The sequence below is a fragment of the Peromyscus leucopus genome, chromosome 22 (assembly GCF_004664715.2).
Source record: "Peromyscus leucopus breed LL Stock chromosome 22, UCI_PerLeu_2.1, whole genome shotgun sequence".
Taxonomy (NCBI): Eukaryota; Metazoa; Chordata; class Mammalia; order Rodentia; family Cricetidae; genus Peromyscus; species Peromyscus leucopus.
The window spans coordinates 7,870,107-7,892,937 of NC_051081.1; the positions used below are offsets into that span (position 1 = coordinate 7,870,107).

At 47.6% G+C, this 22,831-nt stretch overlaps 1 protein-coding gene across 1 annotated transcript; it reads left to right on the plus strand.

The window, feature by feature from the left end:
• Positions 1-205: 205 nt before the first annotated feature.
• LOC114680865 (cytochrome P450 4F1-like) lies at positions 206-16,948 on the plus strand. Its single transcript, XM_028854035.2, has 13 exons — positions 206-245; positions 783-981; positions 4,452-4,596; positions 6,864-6,917; positions 7,008-7,135; positions 8,209-8,330; positions 9,602-9,872; positions 13,234-13,300; positions 13,484-13,613; positions 14,966-15,099; positions 15,188-15,252; positions 15,383-15,465; positions 16,166-16,948. Exons 2-13 carry the CDS (start codon positions 784-786, stop codon positions 16,341-16,343), a joined length of 1,575 nt encoding a protein of 524 aa, XP_028709868.1. The 5' UTR covers positions 206-245; position 783; the 3' UTR covers positions 16,344-16,948.
• The last annotated feature ends 5,883 nt before the right edge of the window (positions 16,949-22,831 follow it).

Here is a 22,831-nt window from a genome sequence, read left to right on the forward strand (position 1 = left end):
CAAGTCCTGAGGATCTGGTCCCCGTGCTCAGGTGACCCTGACTCAATTCCACGGTGCGGTTGGGTGACTCAGCCCACTTTTCTTGGCCTCCTGCCCAGGCTAGGAGGAAGCAGTCAGGTCTGGGAAGGATTGGCTGGCACAGATGAGCCCAGCCTCCCGTCATTTCCTTTAGGCAATAAACCAAAGACAGAGAGGTCCCAGAAGAGAGAGAGGAGCTGTGAGAGAGACACGGCTCCCGAGAGAAGGTGCCAGGCTAGGGGAGGTGGACCTGAAGGGTGCTTTCCTGGGTTAGAAAGAGATCTGACCATGTCTGGGGTGGTGTTGGGGAGCCGGATGGCTAAAGCGGGGTGGCTCCAGTGATCCAGCTGATCCTGAAAATACGGTGGCTTCTGGGTAGCAGCTCCTACAAATCTTAGTGTCATCCTGCAGTTTGGGACACTATTTAGACTCCCCTCTCCATGTCTTCCCTTGTCATCTGCCTCTTGTCCTACTCATCATGTCCTGCTTCACGGCCTCTCTCCTGCACTGGGGCTCCACCACCACCTGATCTGACACCAGGTTCTCACTCTCCATCCCGTCCACCCTTACAGGATGCCCCCATCACAGTCTCCAACCCCCCCTCCACCGTTACAGGATGCCCCTGTCACAGTCTCCACCCCCCCCCCCCCCCCCCCCCCCCCCCCCCCCCCCCCCCCCCCCCCCCCCCCCCCCGTCCACCGTTACAGGATGCCCCTGTCGATTCCCTGAGTTCAGGAACTCACATTCTATCATCTGTCTTATAGGATGCGACATCTGGACCTATCCTGGCTGGGACTGGGGCCCACGTCAGCCTCACCATGGCTTCTCTTTGTCTTGGTTGGGACTTCCTGGCTCTTGGCCCACTGCCTCATCCAGATCTTCACTTTGTATGGAAAGTGTCATCGTCTCCGTGGTTTCTCTCAGCCACCCAAGAGGAATTGGTTTTGGGGTCACTTGGGCATGGTGAGTGTGGCAACAGGATGGGTCAGGGGTGTATAAGAGTGCAGGGAACTCCCAGTGGTCAAGGAGTTAGTAGTAGGGTGGCCTGGGATCTGGGTATCCATGCATGGACAGAGCCAGGGATTGGCGTGGGCTGGGAGCTGGGGTTTGAGGGTACAGAGATTCCCCCACAGATCAGGGAATTGGGGGTAGAATGGATTAGGGTCTTTGTGTGTTCTGTCTTAAGCCTTTCTCACATCCGTGTTAGCCAGAGACCTGCTTGGCGCTCAGGTCTCAAAGAGCATGTGTGGAGTCAGTGAGGTGTGGGGAGACACGATCCAAGGTAGAATCAGGATGGTTGTCAACAGCGTTTATTTGAAAGAAGAATACACCTTCTATAATCTATAGTTGCACGTAGGATTAAATGGGAGAGAAGAGGGCATGTGAGCTGGGGTGTGGCTTGAGATCAGTGGCTGAGGAATCTACCTTGACAATAGACACCAGTCATGTTAATGAAAGGGCCACAAGTTCCACTTGCCAGAGATAAGGAGAATGAGTGCTTTAGCAAGCAGGAGCTTTTCTCAAGCCCCCGAGGGAATGGAGACCCCTGTCCAAATGCCTGACCTTGGGAGAAGGACTTTTGGGGACCGGTCACTATACTACAATTTCTTAGTCTTACTATATGGGGCTGCTGCCCTCATAACACTCCCAAAGGGAAGGTCCTGATGTCCTACTCTTTTCCATTATACCATACATTCTGATTGCTCTGTATTTATTAACTGAACTCTTGCCCTTATGGCCTCAGGCTCGGATCTGGATTGTAGGCTTTTCATCCTTGGGATCAGGTGTGTCTAGTAAATCTCTAACTTTTCTGTTCTTGATGTAATTAGGAGGGCGCAATGGAATTCCTGGTTCTGTGGTGGCGGGGATTTTTTTTCCAAAGAAATATTTTGTTTAGAGAGTCTACCATTGTACACATTTTTCTCATTTACAAAAGCCTGCACAAAATTGGAAAGGCATTAATGTCGAGAATCATTAAAAATGAAGGTAAAAAGGTGCTGGAGAAGTGTGGTCTGCAATGATGAAATGCTGGAACTTTGTCAAGCAGCGATGGTTGCCATACAGTCCGTGCCAACTGTTCTCCATCCCTAGTCTACTCTGGATTTATTTCTAGCCGGTTTTTACCTGTCTAGTACATACTGAAGTGCTCCCAGCATGGGCTGCAACAGAGCCAGGACCCCTCACATTCATGCACTGTCTGCTGCTCAGGCCTCCTGAAGGGCCTTGATTCAGAGCCAGCTTCCTGTCTGGTCAATTTCCTTCTGTTAGTCCATCTCTGGGTTTCTACTTTATTCCAGAAGGGACTTTTATGTCTCCCCCAATAAACCCAGGGCACAGCTGGGTCATAGGAGAGTTCTGTTCTGATCCCTCACCTCCAGGATAGTACTTTCCTTAGATTGCTCTTTTCAGCTAAGATGGATCACTGAGGCCTGTTGCAAAACCTGGATTAGAGTGTCCATTCATCCTTCCATGAACCTTCCCTGACTCTAACCTTTACGCAGCACTTGGACTTTGACATAGGTCCATTCTTTCCATTGGTTGACTTGGTCTCAGTTGCTTCATTTACAACTAGCAGAGCTCACAGCATGCACACAAGTCCTTGCAACCATGCACCCTCTACCCTTTGGGAGTGGTTTCTGATTAGGTGAGCTGCCACTCCCATGGAGACGTAGGGGTCCCCTCTGCTGTCCCGAGGTCTGCTGAGACTGTGCCACCACTAGGGCTCCAGTGTTTGAACCTTTCTGCATAGTTGGAACTGAAGAAGAGCATGTGAGAGAAACCTTGGGGACAAACCCTGAGGCCACAGTGTGGTCCACACATGTCCCTTTCAGAAGCTTGAGGCTTCTGCTGGGGCTGAGAAGTTAATCTTCTCAAGACAAAGGGGGCTTCTCTGAGGCAGACAGTGTGACAATGTAACTTCTTGGTAAGATGCAGGCTTGGTACTGAGACATGACTGATAGGTACAGAGCAAGAAGAAGCAGGGATTCCCTCCTCCATCCTGCAACATCCAGACGCACGTTCATTGCAGAGGCTGTGTTACCTCCAAAGGCTTCAGGAGGAACCTGCTGAAGGTGCTGAGGGGGTGCATCAGTGCCCGCAGAGAAGCAGAAGCAAGGCATGCACACACACAGTAACACCCACAACCCCCCCCCCCACACAAGTGCACACACACACATTTACACATGCACATACAAACATCATCTTGCACTAGTTAGCAATAGGGACAAATTCTAAAAATTCACTGGGTGATTTTGTCGTTTTACTAACACTACAAAGTACACTTAGTCAAACCATCATGGAGGAGCCTACTGCAAATCTAGGTTATGAAAGACCACTTATTGTTCACAAATACAAACCTGTATATCACGACACTGTTGAGAACACTGCAGACAAGTTTTAGATCATGGTATTTACTTAGCTAAATGTATCTAAACATAAGAATAGTAGCAAAAGTTGTAAACCATAGATAATCTTCAGGTCTGTTACAATTTTATGTAACCAAGGCAGTATTTACAGTACGTTGTTGGTTAAAAAACAACAACAACAACAACAAAACATTATGTGGGCTGGAGAGACGGCTCAGTGGTTAAAAGCACTGGTTGCTCTTCTACAGGAACTGGGTTCCGTTCCAAAGCACCCACATGGTAGCACACAACTGTCTATGATTCCAGTTCTAGGGGATTCGACACCCTCACACAGACCTCCATGCAGGCAAAACACCAATGCACATAAAATAAATAAATAAGTCATTAAAAATCATAATAGATAAACAAACCACACAATACACTTATAGCATGTACAGGTATGCAAATAAGAATGAGAAGGAGGTAAGGAGAGATAGGTAAATAGATAGATGATAGATAGGTGATGGAGATATATATATATATATATATATATATAGTTACATAGAGTTTGGACATATGTAATAATGGAGATTGAGAAATCCCATAATGACACACGTAAATTGGAGGACCAGGAAGCTGGTGGTGTAACAATGCAGTCTTAGAACAAAGGCCGAGTGTGGAGTGGATTGTCAGATATAAATGCTGGAGTCCAAAGGTCAAGGACCTCAATTTTGATATCTAAAGGCAAGAGAAGCTGGATGGTTTCAGTTTTGGAAGCAAGAGTGAATTTTCCCTTCCTCTGTTTCTTGTTTCATTTGCATCCTCAGTGGGTTGGACGATGCTCCTAATACTGTGGATGGTGGGTCCTTCTGATCCAGTCTACTAATGTGTTCTGAAAACACCATCACAGATACAGCCAGAAGTCAGTCTACTAGTGTGAATGCTAATGTGTTCTGAAAATACCATCATGGATACAGCCAGAAGTCAGGTTGCATCCTCTTTTGTGGGCATCCCTTAGCCCAGCCATTCTGATCCCTGAAAAGAGCCATCTCAGAAGGGATTGCCCTTGTCTTTTTTTTTTTTTTCCAGTCCTCTCCCACGGAACAAGGCATGAAGGAGATGACTGAGCTGGTGGCCACCTACCCCCAGGGCTTCATGACCTGGTTAGGTCCAGTGGTTCCCCTCATCCATCTGTGCCACCCTGACATTATCCGGTCTGTCCTCAGCGCCTCAGGTACCCACAGGAGCTGGTGGTGGTGTGGCTGTGGGAATCTGAGAACTTCTAGCCCGGACTTCCATGCTTCTGTGTGGCCCCTGCAGTAACCTCATCTTTCCTTCTGCGGTCTCTCTCGGCCTTTCTGCTCTTTTATGTGCTCACCATCTCCATGTGAGTCTCTTCTTCCCCCACTGCTGTCATCCCCCCTCCCCCCTCCCCCGCCCCCGTCCTAGCATTCCTGGTACCCTTGGGATGCCAGGAGACCACGAGCAAGGCTCTGTCCTAGAGGAACCCATTTGGAGGAGATAACAAGGACACACCAACCACCTGTGATCAGGAATGACCCCGAGGAAGATGGGTGATGGCAGAATGGAGAAGTGAGGTCTGCTAGGGCAGCTAGGGAGGCTTCCTGGAGGAGGAGACATGACCAGAGGCCAGAGCAGTGACGGTCCAGGAGAGAGAGCTAGGCATCTGGAATGAAGACATCCTACCCTGATGCTAGGAATGTTTAAGTAGAGGCCGGCTGTGCAGGGCCTAAGTATGACTGCAGCCCATCCCATCCCCAGGCACAGCAGTGAGACTACTTATGCTAACGTGGGAATCCAGCTGCTATTTCTCCATTCTTCCTCTTCCTGTGTTTTGCCCATCATATGTTCCTTGCTCACCAACTAGGCTCAGACTCTCTCTTAAGAAATTCCCTCCAGCCTGGCCCACGTACCCTGCCCTTGACATTACCGTACAGGAAAAGCTGAGGACAGAGGAGGGAGAGTTCCGTAGTGCCCATGGCTCAAACATCTGCCAGGCAGGCCCCTGGCTCTCTCTGCAAGCCTAGGTCTCTGTCAGGTGTGAGTGTAAAAACTCACCTGGTTTGATGGAAGGAAATAACGAGAATCTCTAGACTATAAAGACCTGGGAGGATTGTCTTCCGGCATGGCTGGATCCAGCTTTCAAGCAATGACATAAGAATCTGTGTTCTTAGGTCTGTTTTACCTTCCTGTAGTCCATTTTCTGTTTTATGAAAGCTTTTCATCAAGGTCCAAGTGATGAGCCTCAGACATTCATTTCCATGGGGCAGCTTGCCTCTCTCCTGGATTTCCCAGGAGCTCCGGGCTTGTAATTAATTGTAATTTCCTGGTCTGAGCCACAGGACAAACTCCTTTTTAAGTCACTCTGCCTCTCTTTGGTCTTGGAAAGTCTGGGGATCCTGGTGCTAGTGTCTGGGGATGCACGGGTAAGGATTCAGGCTATTGGTGCACCATCCCAGGCTCAGGTCTCAGATACTCCACTTACTGTGTGGGAGACTGTGGGCAGGGGACTTGAGGGCCTGGAGAATGGGTGGAAGAGAACCCAGGTTAAGGCTGTGTTGGGGATCCTGAGAGTGAAAGTGTCTTTCTGTCCCTCTAACTGAGGGTTGAGGATTACTGAGTATAAAAGATGTCTGGAGGAGGTTGTGGCAGAGCTCAGCACAGAGAATGAGAAAGGGCTGGATAGTGTTCTCAGGGCTCCATCTGCCTCGTGCACAGGGAATCCACCTCTCTGGCAGCCTCTTTCATCTAATTCAGAGACAGGAAGACGGTGTCCTGTACAACCACCCTAGTGTGCACTGTTGGGGAGGCATGCTGGAGGGGCCCTGGCTGGTGGCCATTTGTGTAGTCATCACATGGGTTTCTCTGTGGAGCCCCGGCTGTCCTGGAACTCTCTCCTTCCCCTTCCCAATCTGGACAACATGTTATGAACTGTTATACATCACCACAAACGACTCCGAAACCATTAGCCAAAACGATTCCTCATTTAATATAATTTCTGGGACACACTGAGATTCGTCATACTTTATGTTACATTAGGTATGGTGTTTTATACCTAATGTAACATAAAGAGAAGATTATGTGTGTTTTAGCCATGTTAGCACATGTTAGGTCATGTGCATCCGTGTCACATGTATACTTCAGGAGATGACAGAAAGTGCTGGGTGGATGGAAGTGCTAGGTCTGTGTAAAGGTCTCCAGAGTGTTGTGCTGTGTTGGCATGTTAGACTGTGTAGGAGCCATGTAAATGCATACTTGGGTGTATTATGCAATGTCAGGCCATGCTTCTGTTCTACCTCCTTCTAAAGCTTGGTCTGGTTCCCCCTTACCTGTCCCCTACTCTCTGCTACCTCTGTCCTTCCCCCGAATCTTGTCATGCTGGTTTGAGATGGATATGCACACCCCTGATGAGGGCAAAACATTTTCCCCAAGTTCATTACCTGCATTCTCCTGGTCCCTGATCATCCTTGTTCATGTCAGCTGCTGTTGCCCCAAAGGATGCCATCTTCTACAGCTTCCTGAAACCCTGGCTGGGTGAGTCCCTGCAGGTGAGATGATTGGGGACAGCCCTGGGGCTCAGAGAAAGGTGCCACCCTTGCCCACTGCCGACGGTCACCCTCCCAGGGGACGGGCTTTTGGTGAGTGCTGGTGACAAGTGGAGCCGCCACCGTCGCATGCTGACACCTGCCTTCCATTTCAACATCCTGAAGCCGTATGTGAAGATTTTCAATGACAGCACCAACATCATGCATGTGAGTCCCTGGAACCGAGGTTCCCAGCTGGAGTGTGGGGGTGGGCGTGGGCGTGGGGGTGGGGGTGGGAGTGGTATGGGACTGTAGACAGATCCAGTCCACAGTACTGGCTCTGAAGGGCATCATGCTGCCCTGTTGTAGTTTTCCCTCAAGGCTTGATTTCTCATATGTGATTTAGGATTAAACTCTTTGCTTTTTGTCTATGATGATACCATAGAGTCATGGCCCTGCATGCGGTAGGTGCTCAGGTGTTAATTTTTGCTGCCCTGAAAACTGAACATAGACGCGGTCTGGCACTTCCAAATACACTGGCTGTTTTTTCTGGACATGATCTAGGTCCCTGGTGTTTTATGGTCAGCTGTAGATCAGGTGGGCAGCTCAGTTAACCTGGCTCAGCTCTGCCATGTTCAGAGCATACAGACTTCAAGATAACTTAGGATGGACTCAGCGGGGAGAACAGGTGTTTCCATGATTTTCTTCCACTTCTAGGCACCCGAGGCTTGTGGCACAGAGTTCTGTGGGAGTGAGAGAAGCTGGATAGGGCCAGAGGTTTATATTTACCTGAAACTGTGGCTTTACCATCTTACTACTTTCTGTTGGTCAAGTCATAAGTGAAACACAAAATCAAAAAGGGCTCAAATAGGCTTCACCTTCTACTGGACATTGCTGGAAAATCAAGGTATTCTGCAGGAATTGAGCACATGGTGGCGTACGGTTTCCTCTCAGTTTAGCAGACATCAAAGCAGATCAACTAAAGATGTGACCCACAAGAACCAGGAGAGGGAAATGAACTGACTGAGGGAGCACAGAGCACAGGAATCAGAGCTTGGACTTGAACTCAGGACTTCTGAACCAGTCTTGGGTCTTCATCTGCTGTAGTCACAACTTCCACAATTACTCGGTTGGGGTTGACTGGTTTGAGGGTGTCCATTACAGACAGTAGTGGCGCTTGGGCGGAGTTTCAGGGAGCCAAGATCCAACAGCAGCATCATTCATTCATTCTCATTTTCTCTCTCTCTCTCTCTCTCTCTCTCTCTCTCTCTCTCTCTCTCTCTCTCTCTCTCTTAACTAAGGCCAAGTGGCTCCGCCTGGCCTCAGGGGGTAGCACTCGTCTGGACATGTTTGAGAACATCAGCCTCATGACCTTGGACACTTTGCAGAAATGTGTCTTCAGCTTCGATAGCAACTGCCAGGAGTGAGTTCCAACTCTGGGCCTTGGAACCCAGTCTGTAGAATCAAGGCAGGAGGCGGAGGAGGCAAGGCTGTCCAGAGCGGCGGAAGAGACTCCATGGAGGAAGTGGGTCAGAGCTGACAGTGAACCCCGGGGGCGGAGGTGGGGGTGGAGTAGCCCCATCCCATGAGGTGAAATTGTCCAGAAAAGGGAACAGAGATTCAGATGACACAGGTCGTGGGCCTCCGGCATGAGGCATTTTGGGATGAGGTTGAAAGAGTAGACAGTAACTAAAGCATACAGACATGAAAGCCAAGGGAAGTGTGGAACTTCATGCCGTGGTTTCTAGGAAACCATGAAAGCTCTTCATTGCTCTGTCTCTGTAACAAAATATCTAAGATTACCAAATTGAGGAGGTTTTTTTGGTTTTTTTGTTTTGTTTGTTTGTTTTTTGTTTTTTGTTTTTCTTGGGGGTTTTGTTTTTGTTTTTTGTTTTGTTTTTTGCTCATGGTTTCCAGTATGATTTGGTTTCACTGTTTTTGGATCTGTGCCCAACATTATATCATGGAGGAAGCATGTGTTGGAGGAAACACAGGCAGCTAGGAAGTAAAGAGAGACAGAAAAATGCCAGGGTTTTAACATCTCTTTAAAGGCACCCCATAATTGAAATGACCAAGGTAATACCATCCTGTTCTGACTCCATTTTATGTTTGCTTAGATTTTTCTCAGCCCTCTAACACTCTCCCCTCAATGGTCACAGCTACCTAGGCAACACATTTGAAGGTTCCATGACCTTGACTAGGGTATAGATGTATCAACCAAAAGAACTGGCAAGCTGTGTCTAAAACAACCGCTCTGCCAGGAATGGACATAGTAGGCCAATGATGAGTGTGACTAGACCATAGCTCTGCAGATGATGACTGCCCTTTAAAAGAAAATGGAGTTGATGTACAAGGCCACAGGCCAACTGCAAGAATTGGTTTGTTCTGATCTGGGTGGACAATGTTAGGGAACAGGCAGAGCAGGACTGAACCCTGTGTTGGAGAGGAAAGATAGGGGTCTGGTGTCCACACTATGCGGTGGATGCCTAGGGAAATGCCTAGGCTCATGGAATGGAATAAAGGGAGAGAAGAGACTGAGTTTAGGCTCATGTTTATCATGTGTTGCCATCTTTTCCAGATCAGCTGGGCTACTTAGTATCCTGTGGGGAGTTAGTTCCCACCCTCTGCAGAGAAATGCACCTCAGGCTTTAGGTCTGCTGCATTCTTGCTTCCCTTCACGTTCTTCTTGTACAGGAAGCCCAGCAAGTATATAGCAGCCATCTTGGAGCTCAGTGCCCTAGTTGTGAAAAGAAATGAGCAGCTGCTTCTGCACATGGACCTACTCTACCGCCTCACACCTGATGGGATGCGCTTCTATAAGGCCTGCCGCCTGGTGCATGATTTCACTGATGCCGTCATCCAGGAGCGACGTCGCACTCTGCCCAGTCATGGTGGTGATGATGTCATCAAGGCCAAGGCCAAGTCCAAGACTTTGGATTTCATTGATGTGCTGCTGCTAAGCAAGGTGGGCTTCTTAAAGGTGCAATGGGTCCTTTAAACACTAATTAGTTGAGAGTTTTGTTTTGCTTGTTTTGTTTTGGGTAAAGTCTCACTGTATAGGCAAGACTGCCCTCAATCTCATGTGCCTCTTGCCTCAGCTTCCTTAGTGTTGGGATTACAGATGCATGTCAGCCCTTTTGGCTTTAGTAGCTTTTTTGAGATGCATCTTACTATGTTGCCAGGCTTGTTTTCAGGGCTGGATGAATGGATCTGCCTGCCCCAACTTCTGACACTACATGCTTACACGACTCCTCATGACTTAAAAAAAAAAGATTATTTTTGTTTTATGTGTATGAATGTCTGCTTGCATGTATGTATGTGTACCACATGTGTACTTGGTACCTGCAGAGGCCAGAAGAGAGCACTGAATTCCCCAGAACTGGAGTTATGGATGATTATAAGCCACCATGTGGGTGAGGATGCTTTTAATCATTGAGCCATCTCCCCTGCTCCCAAAGCCTTATGATTTTAAAAGAACAACAGATGCTGGTATTGAATGTGAGATGATTCAACATTTTATATTTTCAGTAATGACTTGGGCTTGATGGAGAGAACATCTAGAAGCCATAGAAGGCATCTGAGGAAAAGAGAGGGACAAGTCAGGGAGAAACACACTGTAGAGAGAACACTGGGTACAGCCTTTCTAGGTCTGGATCTGAAGGGCCTTCCTTGGTGTCTTAGGGTTTCTGTTGCTGAGACTAAACACCATGACCAAAAAGCAAGTTGGGGAGGGAAGAGTTTATTCAGCTTATACTTCCAGATCATAGTCCATCATTGTAGGAAGTCAGGGCAGGAACTCAAGCAGGGTTAGAACCTGGAGGCAGGAGCTGATGCATAGGCCATGGAGGGGTGCTGCTAACTAACTGACTTGCTTCCCCTGGCTTGCTCAGCCTGCTTTTTTTATAGAACCCAGGACTGCCAGCCTAGGGATGGCACCTTCTGTGATGGACTGAGCCCTGTCTCATTGATACTAACTGAGAAAATGCCTTGGAGCTGGATCTTACTGAGGCATTTCCTCAACTGAGGTTCCTTTCTCTATGATGGCTCTAGCTTGTGTCAAGTTGACACACAAAACCAGCCAGTACACTTGTTAAGTTAGTATCTGCATTTGGGTCTATATCTTTGTTTGAGAGCTGCACATAACTTCATGATCAGTGCAGCTTACATATTATAGCAGTCATGTTATGAAGGTAGCAATCACTCCTTATTTCCAGATCTTCCTTTCCCAGGTGATCTGATTATTTTACCTGAATGTGAAGCATTATCTTAGTTACTGTTCTATTGCTATGAAGAGGCACCATGACCAAAGCAACTCTTGTAAAAGAAAGCATTTAACTGGAGGCTTGATTACAGTTCAGAGTGTTGGTCCATGATTATCATAGTGGGAAGAAGACAGGTTGGAGCTGGAGCAGTAGCTGAGAGCTTCACATCCTGATCCACAGGCAGCTAGGCAGAGAGAAACCCCAAAGCCCACCTGTGACACACTTCCTTCAACAGACCACACCTCCTCCAACAAGGCCACACCTTCTAATCCTTCCCAAACAGCTCATTAACTGGGGACTAAGCATGCGAATATATAAGCTTGTAGTGCCGATCTCATTCAAACCACCACAACAGGAGAAAGACCCACATATTATGAACCATGGAGGGCTATAGGACAGCTAGCACATCTGTGTCTTCTTTGTTTAAGAGAGGGCAATCGGATGAACAATGAGAGGGAGAGGAAGAGGAGAATAGGAGAGGGAAAGGAAATGAAAGGTAAAGAGATAATAGGAAGGGGGCAGGAGAGCAAGCAAGGACTATTAAGATTAATTCATAGCTATAAAATAATGCATTTCATTGTGGCATTTTCATTCACACAAATCACCCACATTTCTCTCAAACTTTCTCAAATAAAGAGGGGATTTTATTGTTGAATATGAACAACTTTAATCAAGCATTATGGTAAATTTTATGGGTTTGCAAACCTGATAGCTTCCAAAGGAAATAAGATAAATTCTCTAGATTTAGACCCAAGAATGGAACAGGAGAGTAGGAAAGGAATCAGAATGCAAGATTCAAAAAACTGGAGAGGGAACACATTTGAAAAATGTGTTGACTAATTGAGAGATAAAGAAGGGAGAAGGGGAAGCTTACTTATTGACCACACACAGTGTGGCAGCATCATCTTGCCCCTGCTTTTCTGTCAGTCTAGACCTTTCAGTCCCAAAGACGCCACCTTTGGCAACAAAGCAGATGGCAGTAGAGAACTGTTTAAAAAGGAAATCCATTCTCCCCACCCAGTGAGCAAAGCGAATGACTTAGAGCAGTGATTCGCAACCTTCCTAACGCTAGGACCGTCTGATGCAGCTCCTCATGTTGTGGTGACCCCAATCATAAAATATTTTTCTTGCTGCTTCAAAACTGTAATTTTGCTACTGTTATGAATCATAATGTAAATGTTTTTGGAGACAGCTGTTTGCCATGGGTTGAGAACCACTGACTTAGAGCGATGCTTAGTCTCTAATGCCTAGACAAGTTGCCATGCAAGGTGGCTAGTCACTCTTTCCCACAGAAATCACTCATCATACAGAAGTAGAAAATATCCATAGCTCTTTGACTCCTTCAACTAGGAAAAAACATGAGGTAGGGGAGCCGAGAACAATGCCTGTGTGTTGGGGACTCTGGTGATGGTGACTGTAAGGAAAAGTATTGGCTTAGGACCACCAAGACCAAGTTCTCAGCACAAAGGAGATTTATTTGCCCCAGAGGTCATGGAATAAGAGACAAACACAGGAGATAGGGGATGAAGGAATAGGAGAAGGGAACAAGGGGAAGGGGGCAGGGGTGTAAGTCCCGGAGTGGGGAAGAATACTGCCTCTGGATAGAGTGTAGACAGACATGGCACATAGGAAAATGGTGATTTATAAAGGTAAAGGGGGAAACTCCGTGTTAGAATAAAGTGTTTAATTTTAATTGGGCATGTTAATTAGGTGAGCCAAAGGGGGCTTTTTGATTGCTGGACTTCAATACTTTGATTGCTGGAACTTGGTTGTCGGCTTCAGGAGGAGGAAGTGGCCAAATAAGGAGATAGACATTGGTGGCTAGCTTTAGGAATGTTATCTAATAGTTTTTAGCAAGACAGAGGGAATGGGGGAGAAGGGCAAGGCCTGCCAGAGTCATGCTTGCCAAGCTCAAGCTAGCCAGAGTCCCTCCAGTGATCAAGAGGAATGCAGGAGTACAGAGGTCTTGTGTGCCTGGTTGGAAAAGGATCTCCAGGTATTATTTTATGTTAAACACGGGAACCTTCAGAAGTGGTGTGATGTAAGACTTTGCCTTGTTTCCAGGATGAAGATGGAAAGGAGCTGTCAGATGAGGACATCCGAGCGGAGGCTGACACCTTCATGTTTAGGGGTGAGAATCTCACTGTGAGACCAGAGAAGGGGTAGGAGTCTCTACATCTCAGGAATCTGGGTCCCTCCATTCCCTGTATTCTATCGTTTCCTCATCCCTCCTGAGGACTTCACCACTTGAGTGCTATCTGCATAGCGGTGCTGAAACAGCCCTGAGACCCACGTCTAACTGTCCACTCTTCAGGCCATGACACCACGGCCAGTGGGCTCTCCTGGGTCCTGTACAACCTAGCAAAACACCCTGAATATCAGGAGCGCTGCCGGCAGGAGGTGCGGGAGCTGCTGAGGGACCGAGAGCCTGAAGAGATTGAATGGTGAGCTCAGGTCCTGGTGGCCTGTTCCTGAGTGCCCCCTCCTGGTTTTCTTTCCCAGGCGGGGCAGGGAACTCTTTCAATGATTGTCCTGTTACTGGCTGGTGGGTGAGGCATGTACTTCATCACGGGAACAGAAAGATGTGGACTTCAAAGGGAATTATTGACAAAATAACATGATGCGAGGGCAGATGATGCTACTTTGCACGTGTTGAGTAAATGAACTTCCCTTCCACTCCCCCACTCTGTCCTAAATAACATTTTCCTATATCTTCCCTTCCCGATAGGTTGTTCATCTGCTCCCTAATTACTTCCTTACTATTCTTCCCAGGGATTAGCAAGGGACATCTGGGGATAAAATCATGTCTATATTGTCTTGAACCTGTGACTCATCCATGCATCCAATCTTCCTTCATCAAATCCTCCCACACCACCTTTCCTTTCTGATTTGTGCCCAGCATAATCTGTGTTAAGGACTCAGCCCAGAGACCAGCCCTAGGACACATAGCAGGCATGGGATAGAGAGTAAGAGAAGCACGTGTAAGAGGAGAGGATATGTTTCATCGGGAACGTCACTGAATATCTGTGTGAGACTGGGCAATAGGGCGGTAGGCCCAAGGATGATATGGGCTGGTGGAGGAGAAAGACAGTAATGGGGGTGGGTGACTGGGAGCAGGAGGGGTATGGGAAAGAGAAAAATATAAAGAGGAATGGAGAAGGGGAGATGGAAGAAGGGGTACGGTGATGGGGAGGAGGCAGGACAGGAGAAAGAACTCTGGAGGGAAGACAAGGAGAGAGGAGAGAAATATACAGGAGGGGAAGGTAGATAAGATGTATGAGGGAAGCTGGGCGGTGGTGGCGCACGCCTTTAATTCCAGCACTTGGGAAGCAGAGGCAGGCGAATCTCAGTGAGTTTGAGGCCAGCCTGGTCTACAATGGAGTTCCAGATAGCCAGGACTGTTGCAGAGAAACCTTGCCTCGAAAAACAACAACAATAACATGTGTGAGGGGAAGAGAGGTTTTATGTGAATGGGGAGAAAGTCAGAAGAGCAAACAGTTTATTCTTTTTCTTCGTTGCTTTTTGATGTGTGTGTATGTGTGTGTGTGTTTTACCATAAGAAATAGTCATTTTAATATAAATGTGTTGAGTTTTTAAAATAGCAGGTGGGAACATTGTTTTCCTCAGGGGGAAAAAAAAGCTTCTCTAAAGATGCCTGACTAAATTTCCTCCAGCACTTCCCTAATCCTTTGATCTTCTTGGGATTATTTTACCGCTGTGAGGAAAGGTTAAATGGGCAACACAGGGCCAGCAGCCTCTGTTTTGTTCCTGGATAACTGTGTCACGTGTTCCTCAGGGACGACCTGGCCCAGCTGCCCTTCCTGACCATGTGCATCAAGGAGAGTCTGCGGCTGCATCCTCCAGTCACAATGGTTTCCCGCTGCTGCACCCAGGACATTTCCCTCCCAGATGGCAGGGTCATCCCTAAAGGTAGCCACAGAACAGGGAAGGAGGGTCCTGGACACACAGCAAGGTTTATCAGGCCACAAACTTACCCTGCCTGTTCCTTTTCCCACAGGCGTCATCTGCATCATCAATATCTTTGGAACCCATCACAACCCAACCGTGTGGCGGGACCCTGAGGTACGCTGTGCCCTTGTTCATCCCCCGGTGGCCTCAGGATATCAGACCTCACTTATCCCAGCACACTCAAGACTGTCTCAGGCTGTGCTGGTAGATGCCACTCATTCACCTTGGCTGGTCTCTTCTTCAGGTCTATGACCCCTTCCGCTTTGATCCAGAGAACATCCAGGACAGGCCACCTCTGGCATTTGTTCCCTTCTCGGCGGGACCCAGGTGAGGCCAAAGAGCTCAGGATTATGGAGAGGGATCTGGGTCTGGTGGTGAGGAAGGGTGGAGTTCAGATGGTCGAGGTTTCTGGTTCCTTCCCTACATCTCCTAATCAAAGTGAAAACCAAGGTTTGTAGAGCCCGTTTGGGAAGTTCCAATAGGGGCAGAAAGATGGTGACTGACCTCTGAAGTTTGTCCTCCGGGTTTCTGTACACACGCCATGGCATGCACACACCTGCACTGGCACTCAGTATACACACATACATACACTCACACATAACATATCCATTCAGGGTGGTGGTGGTGCACGCCTTTAATCCCAGCACTCGGGAGGCAGAGCCAGGCGGATCTCTGTGAGTTCGAGGCCAGCCTGGGCTACAGAGTGAGTTCCAGGAAAGGCTCAAAGCTACACAGAGAAACCCTGTCTCGAAAACAAACAAACAAACAAACAAAGCAACAACAACAACAACAACAAAAGAAGAAGTTCCAAGAGCGGCCACAAAAACTGAAAGTGCTGCCCTCCCGCTGATTTGTATTGTAGTCTGAGCGCTGGGCAAGTTAAGCTTTAAGAGGAGTCCTGGGTATACTAGCATCCCTCGCTGCTCCTCAGGCTGCCCTGTTGCTGCGGCAGATCCGGTCAGGTTGGTTCTGACAGTGCCTGGCTGGGTCCCCGCGCAGTCACAGTCCCCACTCCTCTCTCCTACAGGAACTGCATAGGACAGACTTTCGCCATGAACGAGATGAAGGTGGCGCTGGCGCTCACCCTGCTGCGCTTCCGCGTCCTGCCCGACGACAAGGAGCCGCGCCGGAAGCCGGAGCTGATCCTGCGCGCAGAGGGCGGGCTGTGGCTGCGGGTGGAGCCGCTGAGCACGGGTGCACAGTGACCCCATCCACTTTGCCCCGGACTTCCTAGTAGGTAGATAGGCGTGAGTCTGCCTTTGTAGATTGCAAAGGACAAACTGTGCTGTCACCCTGCAAGCAGGGGCTGTAAGTAATCCACCCAGTGGCCACGGTGGTTGATCTGAGCCAAAGATCCCTGACTTCCTCCGGATGATCACAGGCTCCTATGGTGAGGGTTCATTCTCTGGCCAAGCTGCGCTACTCTGGGCAATAGGGAGCCAAGGGGAGGTGACTGAACAGGTGAGGGAACAGGATGAAGGGCCAAACAGACTCAGATTCTCAGAAGGCAAACCTTTAAATAACACCACCTTGATCCCTATTCTAATCTCATATGCCCATCTTCCTCGGAATTCTGATTCTGTGGGTTCTAAGTTTCTATGCATATTAAATCTAGAAAGCTATCATTTTGCTTTGTTTTTGAGGTGATGCTGCACTGTGTTGCCCTGGGTCGTTTTCAAACTGCTGGTCTTAAAGGAAACTCGGCCTAAGCCTTCCAGCCACCTGAAACTGCAGTCTTTGGGACACCCTGATGTAGATGTAACCAACCGTCTTATTAAATAAGAAACACAGAAACAATGTAAAAGAGAAAGCCGAGAGGTCAGAGCTCAGAGCTAAAATCTCACCCTTCCTCCTGCTGTCCCAGCTTCGCGAAAAGAGACCTACTTCCTGTAGGTTCGTTTTTTTATAGTATGTTGTTCTGCCTTCTCATTGGTTGTAAACCCAAACACATGACTGCCTCGTCACTGTCTGAATGTACAGCCCCCTAGGTCTTAAAGGTATATGTCTCCAATGCTGACTGTATCCCTGAACACACAGAGATCTTATGGGATTAAAGGCGTGTGCCACCACCGCCACACTCTTGCTATGGCTCTAATAGCTCTGACCCTGAACACACAGATATCTATGGGATTAAAGGTGTGTGCCACCACCGCCACACTCTTGCTATGGCTCTAATAGCTCTGACCCCCAGACAACTTTATTTATTAACATACAATCAAAATAATATTTCAGTACAATTAGATTACCACCACACCCTATCGGGCTAGTCTTGGTTCTTCGTAGTGTGTCTGACCATTGTGCTGTTGTGCCCATTTTCATAGTGAGAGGACCCCAAGAAAGTGAAGGTGATGATGTTAGGTGTCTTTCAGCACTGTGGACAGCAACGGCTCGGCCTTCCTACTCTGGCTGTTGGGGAGTCCACTGTGGCATGGAGTTAGGCCTGAGAGCCTTTCAGGCATACTGTACGCTAGCTGGCTAGTTCATTAGCTTAATGGAACAGCCCTTGCTCAGCACATGTGAAGCCCTGCTGTCCTACATAAAAAAACAAAACAAAAAACAAACAAAACACACACACACACACACACACACACACACACACACACACACAACCCAAAACGGGGGGAAACAGTAAAACAGGACTCCAAAAAGATTTTTAAGATGTTTAGTGTCCTCCTTTGGAAGCCATATTTGTTTTCTTTGCCTTTGGTCTTACTCCAAATGTTTTTTTCTTATCCCAATCCACAGAGTTCCATTCACGGAATTAAACAAAATAGGAAAAGAATATCCTTTATTAGTAGCACCATCTCACAGGAACTGGTAACAATGAGATCAGCTCTCCCCACCTAGAGAACAAAGCCAGTGCCTTGGAGCAGCGCTTAACCTCTGTTTGCCTAACTAAGTTGTGATGAAACAATCCTATTTGCAAGGTGGCTGGTCAACTCTCCGACAACTCCAAAAGAGGCAGCCCAGTCCTGGAGCTGGGCTTTCCATTTGTTATCCTTGGATGTCTAGTAGAGGCATGGTTGCCCCTTCACAGGATAACTCCATTTTAACACCTGGTATATGTGTATGCATGTATTTTAGGAAGCTTCGACACTAGTGGGTTTCTGTATGATTTTTTTTGAAAAGTCTTTAATGTTAATTGCCCCTCCCCATATTCCTCATCTACCCCATTAAACCCTTCCATCATGATTCCCCTTCAGTGCTTTATACCACTTTGCTCTGTCCTCTCCCCTGGGAATTCTGCCTCCATGGCTTCTTACTAATTTCCTGACCTCTGCGGCCATTCCACTTGTCTCTCAGCCATTTGTCTTTTGAGAACTCTCTGTTCAGTTCCATGCCTTACTTTTCAATTGGGTTGTTGGTTTGCTTGATGTTTCACAGGAACTTTTGAAAGTTAGATTAATGCATTTTGTATTATGCGATGGCCATGAGCCAGTAAGGACAAGAATCAGTTTTAAAGAGGTGTGTTTTATTGTCAAATCAACAAAGAATGGAATTGTGGTGGTTATATTGATAGTCAACAGGCAGAGTCTAAATTCATGTCAGAGACAAATTTCTGTTCACGTCTCCGAGGGATTATGCAGATCAGTTATCTTCTGGGTGTGGCTGTGAGGGATTATGCAGATTATGTTAATTGATGTGGGAAGACCACCCTATCTGCCAGGAGAGAATAAAGATAAGGTGAGTGGAGTTGAGCCCTGACATTCTCCCACCTGCCGCCTGGCTGTGGATATGTGACCGCCCGCGCCCAATCTGCTGCCACCGCCTGTCACGATGGACGGTGTCCTCAAACTGTGATCTAAAAACAAACCTTCCTCCCTTATTGCCTTTATCAGTTATTTTTCCACAGCACGGGAGACGAGTAATTCTCCATCTCCTCCTCTTCTTGTGCCTTAACTATAACTTTTAGTAACCTTTAGACTCTGACAGTTCCGACTTCTCCCTTCCAGACATTTTCCCCACCTTCATTTTTTCAGATTTAATAGTGATCCACATACGCAGCTGACATCCTTTCCACTCCTAGCCTTAGAAACTCGTGTCTTCATACACTGCGTACCACCACTGTTATCACCACCAGTACTTATCTCCAAATAGTTACTGAAGTTGAGTGAATGACTATTTTTTTTAAAGATTTATTTATTTATTATGTATACATAGGAGGGCGCCAGATCTCATTACAGATGGTTGTAAGCCACCATGTGGTTGCTGGGAATTGAACTCAGGACCTCTGGAAGAACAGTCGGTGCTCTTAACCTCTGAGCCATCTCTCCAGCCCCATGAATGACTATTTTTAACTCATCATTATATTTACATAGTGGAAATATCTTGGAATTGTGGTTGCTTCTATGGTTGATATGCTGTTCTTGGAGTGATATAGATCATCATATTTGAGAATGTGAACTGATGGGTTTAGCTATTAACTGTGAACATCAATCTTCTCTAGCCTAGCCTTATTTTATCATTGCTCATTCAGCAGCTGGAAGAATATAGCTAATTAAAGGAAATCCAACCAATGAAATAACACTTTCAGTTTTGGTACAAAGATTAAAAAATACAAGGCAGTAGGACCACTCTAAAAAAATGTAAATCCAAATCAATAGATTCTGTGTGAATAATTAAATAAAATCCCAGCAAAATATTCAAAAAGATAATTGTAAGAATGATTAATGAAATCAAAGAGAATACTAACACTTGAATGGTATCTGAGTATGTGCATTATGTGTGGCATGTGTGTGTGTATGTGGTTGTGTGGTGTGTATGTGTGTGTGTATGTGGTTGTGTGGTGTGTATGTGTGTGTGGTGTGCATGTGGTGTGTGTGGGTGCCAGGGAGGGATGTGTGTGGGGCCTGTGTCTGTGGGTGTGTGTGGCTGTGTGAGTATGGGGTAGGGATGCATGTGTGGAATATGTGTGCGTTTGTGTTGGAACCAATGAGTGACTAAACTGTCCACGCAGGCCTGTGCTCATGACTGAAGCTGCTGTCAGAGTCTCCTGGCCCTGTCCCTAGGCCTGACTCTTGTATTAAAGACCATACACTTGAAAGAAACTCTGACCTTTGAAGCTCTCAGGGATGGTATGGGTGGGTAAACGCCACAGCTCCCTCACTCTGGGTAGGATGGTTCTGAGGTGCATGTGTACGCTCTCTGTCTTCCAGAACTCCCCACCATGTCTGAGTCTTGGCTGTCTCTGTGCCAGCCTCCTTCCTCAGCTGCCTTCCTCTCCTGCCTCCTCCACCCATCTGACTTTCCCACGGTCTTACTGGTTTCCAAGAGTTCTCTTCCAAAGAGACACCTGGCAATTGAAACTTGTCTTTGAATAACACCCAAATAAATTTGAACTTGACCTCTCACATCAGGGTCTGCTTCAGCGGAACACATATTCAGCGGCCAAACCAGCAACCCTCACAGGCACACCCTTTCTATGAGGTTCAGAGAGGCCAGCTTGTGTATCCAGGATCACACAGCTGGAGAATGGAAAGCCACAGGTTTTTGGAGTTTCTAACCCAAAGCCACAGGCTCACACCTTTTAAAAAGATTATCAAGGGCCAGGAAATGTACAATGGATGTTTACAAACAAGTAGTTCCCTGACGAATGTGGCAAAGGGACCCAGACTGTGTCTTTATTCTGTCACAAACAATGACAAGCAAGAGCTGCATGCTGGTCATGTAACAGGGAGTGTTGCTGTAGCCCGTGCTTGGTTTAACTTGTTTAATAGTCACGAAACCTTGATATACCCTTCAATCTGTATGTGAGAAAGCATCAAGATGAATGGACGTGTCCAAGGTCATAAGTCATGCCGATAAGAACATGCGTGTTAGTCAGTTCAGAAATCACATGTGTGAGTCCTACCATATGCTAGGCATGGCTTGAAACAGTGTTCGCCTCAAAATTTAAATGAAAATAATACAGAAGAGTGGATATTATATAAGTGACCTCCATCCTTCATATAAAAGAAAGATTTTACTAGGAACAACTAACTGAGGGGAATATGGTTATTTGACACACTTACTTTGAGTATAAGAATTCTCCAAAATATGGGAATGATTAAAATATAATAATATGGTGAAATGAGATGATAATAATGATAATAAAATAAAACCAAGAGTTCTGTAAAGAAATGGATCCTTATGCCCCATTTCAATGTGAGGTGTGCTGAGAGGTGGGTGTTAGGTCTCCTTCCCCCACTTGGCATCTGGTGGCCGCTTGCCTCAGAACTCTTGTTAGAAAAATTCTGTGTGATGGAGCCTAGGATGGGGAAAGAGGCTCAATGGAGGGAGTTTTGTGTCTTAGGGCTATGAGATGGGAAGTTTGAGAGGGGTGCAAGTTCCAGACTATAGAAAAAAAGAACAGGAATTTCTTATGATCAGAAGGTTTCAAAAACTGCAGGCTGGGCTGAAGAGATGGCTCAGAGGTGGAGATCATTTGCTGCTCTTGCAGAGATTCTATTCCCAGCATCCACATGGTGGCTCACAGCCATCTGTAGCTCCACTTCTGGGAGATAGGAAGCCCACTTCTGGCTGTCCTGGGCACTGCAGGCATGTGGTGCACACACATACCCTCAGGAAAGACACCCATACTCATAAAAAGAAACAAAAACACTGACTTGTGCCAAATCAGTGCGCAAGTCAGCTTTGTTGTCTTTTCTATAGGGTCATGCATTAAACAAAACGCTTCATTTTCAATCATTCCTTTAATTTGTCACCTTGTTTCCAACAGCTCCAGTCTCCCCTTCTTGACCTCATCTGTGCAGGTCACCTCTCAGGTCCCTCCCCACGTGCCTTCTCCTCCCCTCCCCACGTGCCTTCTCCTCCCCTCTCCATGTGCCTTCTCCTCCCCTCCCCACGTGCCTTCTCCTCCCCCTCCTCCCCACGTGCCTTCTCCTCTCTTCCCCACGTGCCTTCTCCTCCCCTCCCCACGTGCCTTCTCTCCCCTCCCCACGTGCCTTCTCCTCCCCCCCACGTGCCTTCTCCTCCCCTCCCCACGTGCCTTCTCCTCCCCTCCTCCCCACGTGCCTTCTCCTCCCCCCACGTGCCTTCTCTCCCCTCCCCACGTGCCTTCTCCCCTCCTCCCCACGTGCCTTCTCCTCCCCTCCCCACGTGCCTTCTCCTCCCCTCCCCACGTGCCTTCTCCTCCCCTCCTCCCCACGTGCCTTCTCCCCTCCCCACGTGCCTTCCCCTCCCCATCTCCAGTCTACAGTCAGGCCAGCCTGGGCTATGTCCTTCTAGCTGGGCTGCTGATCTCAGGAATCTGACCCAGGAAATCAACAGTTGAACAGATTCAACTATTGATTCAGAAAAAGCTGCCCTCCAAGACCCCGGGCTGCTTGTAGGTGGGACTTGACTTCTGCCTGGTGTGCAGCTGGTGGACAGGCATTCTGGAACCTCCAAGTTCTGCACCAAGAAACCCTGCAAGACTTCCTTCACGCCAATGATCAGATGAAGAAGTTCATGGTCTCCTGGCACCCGAAGTCCCAAGTTAATGATTATACTAGATACCTTCTGTCCTTGAAAGGGCAGGGGCCACTCTAAATGTGGGGCTTAGAATCACCTTTGCCCTTCCCTAGGCTTTCCACAAACCTGAGAGGGGCCAAATGCTCAGGGTCTGGTTCTGCTGTGTCACCCTGACTTAGTTCCTCTTTGACCCAACCCCCCTCTCCCTGGCCTCCTGCCAAGGGCGGGGGAAGCAGCTAGG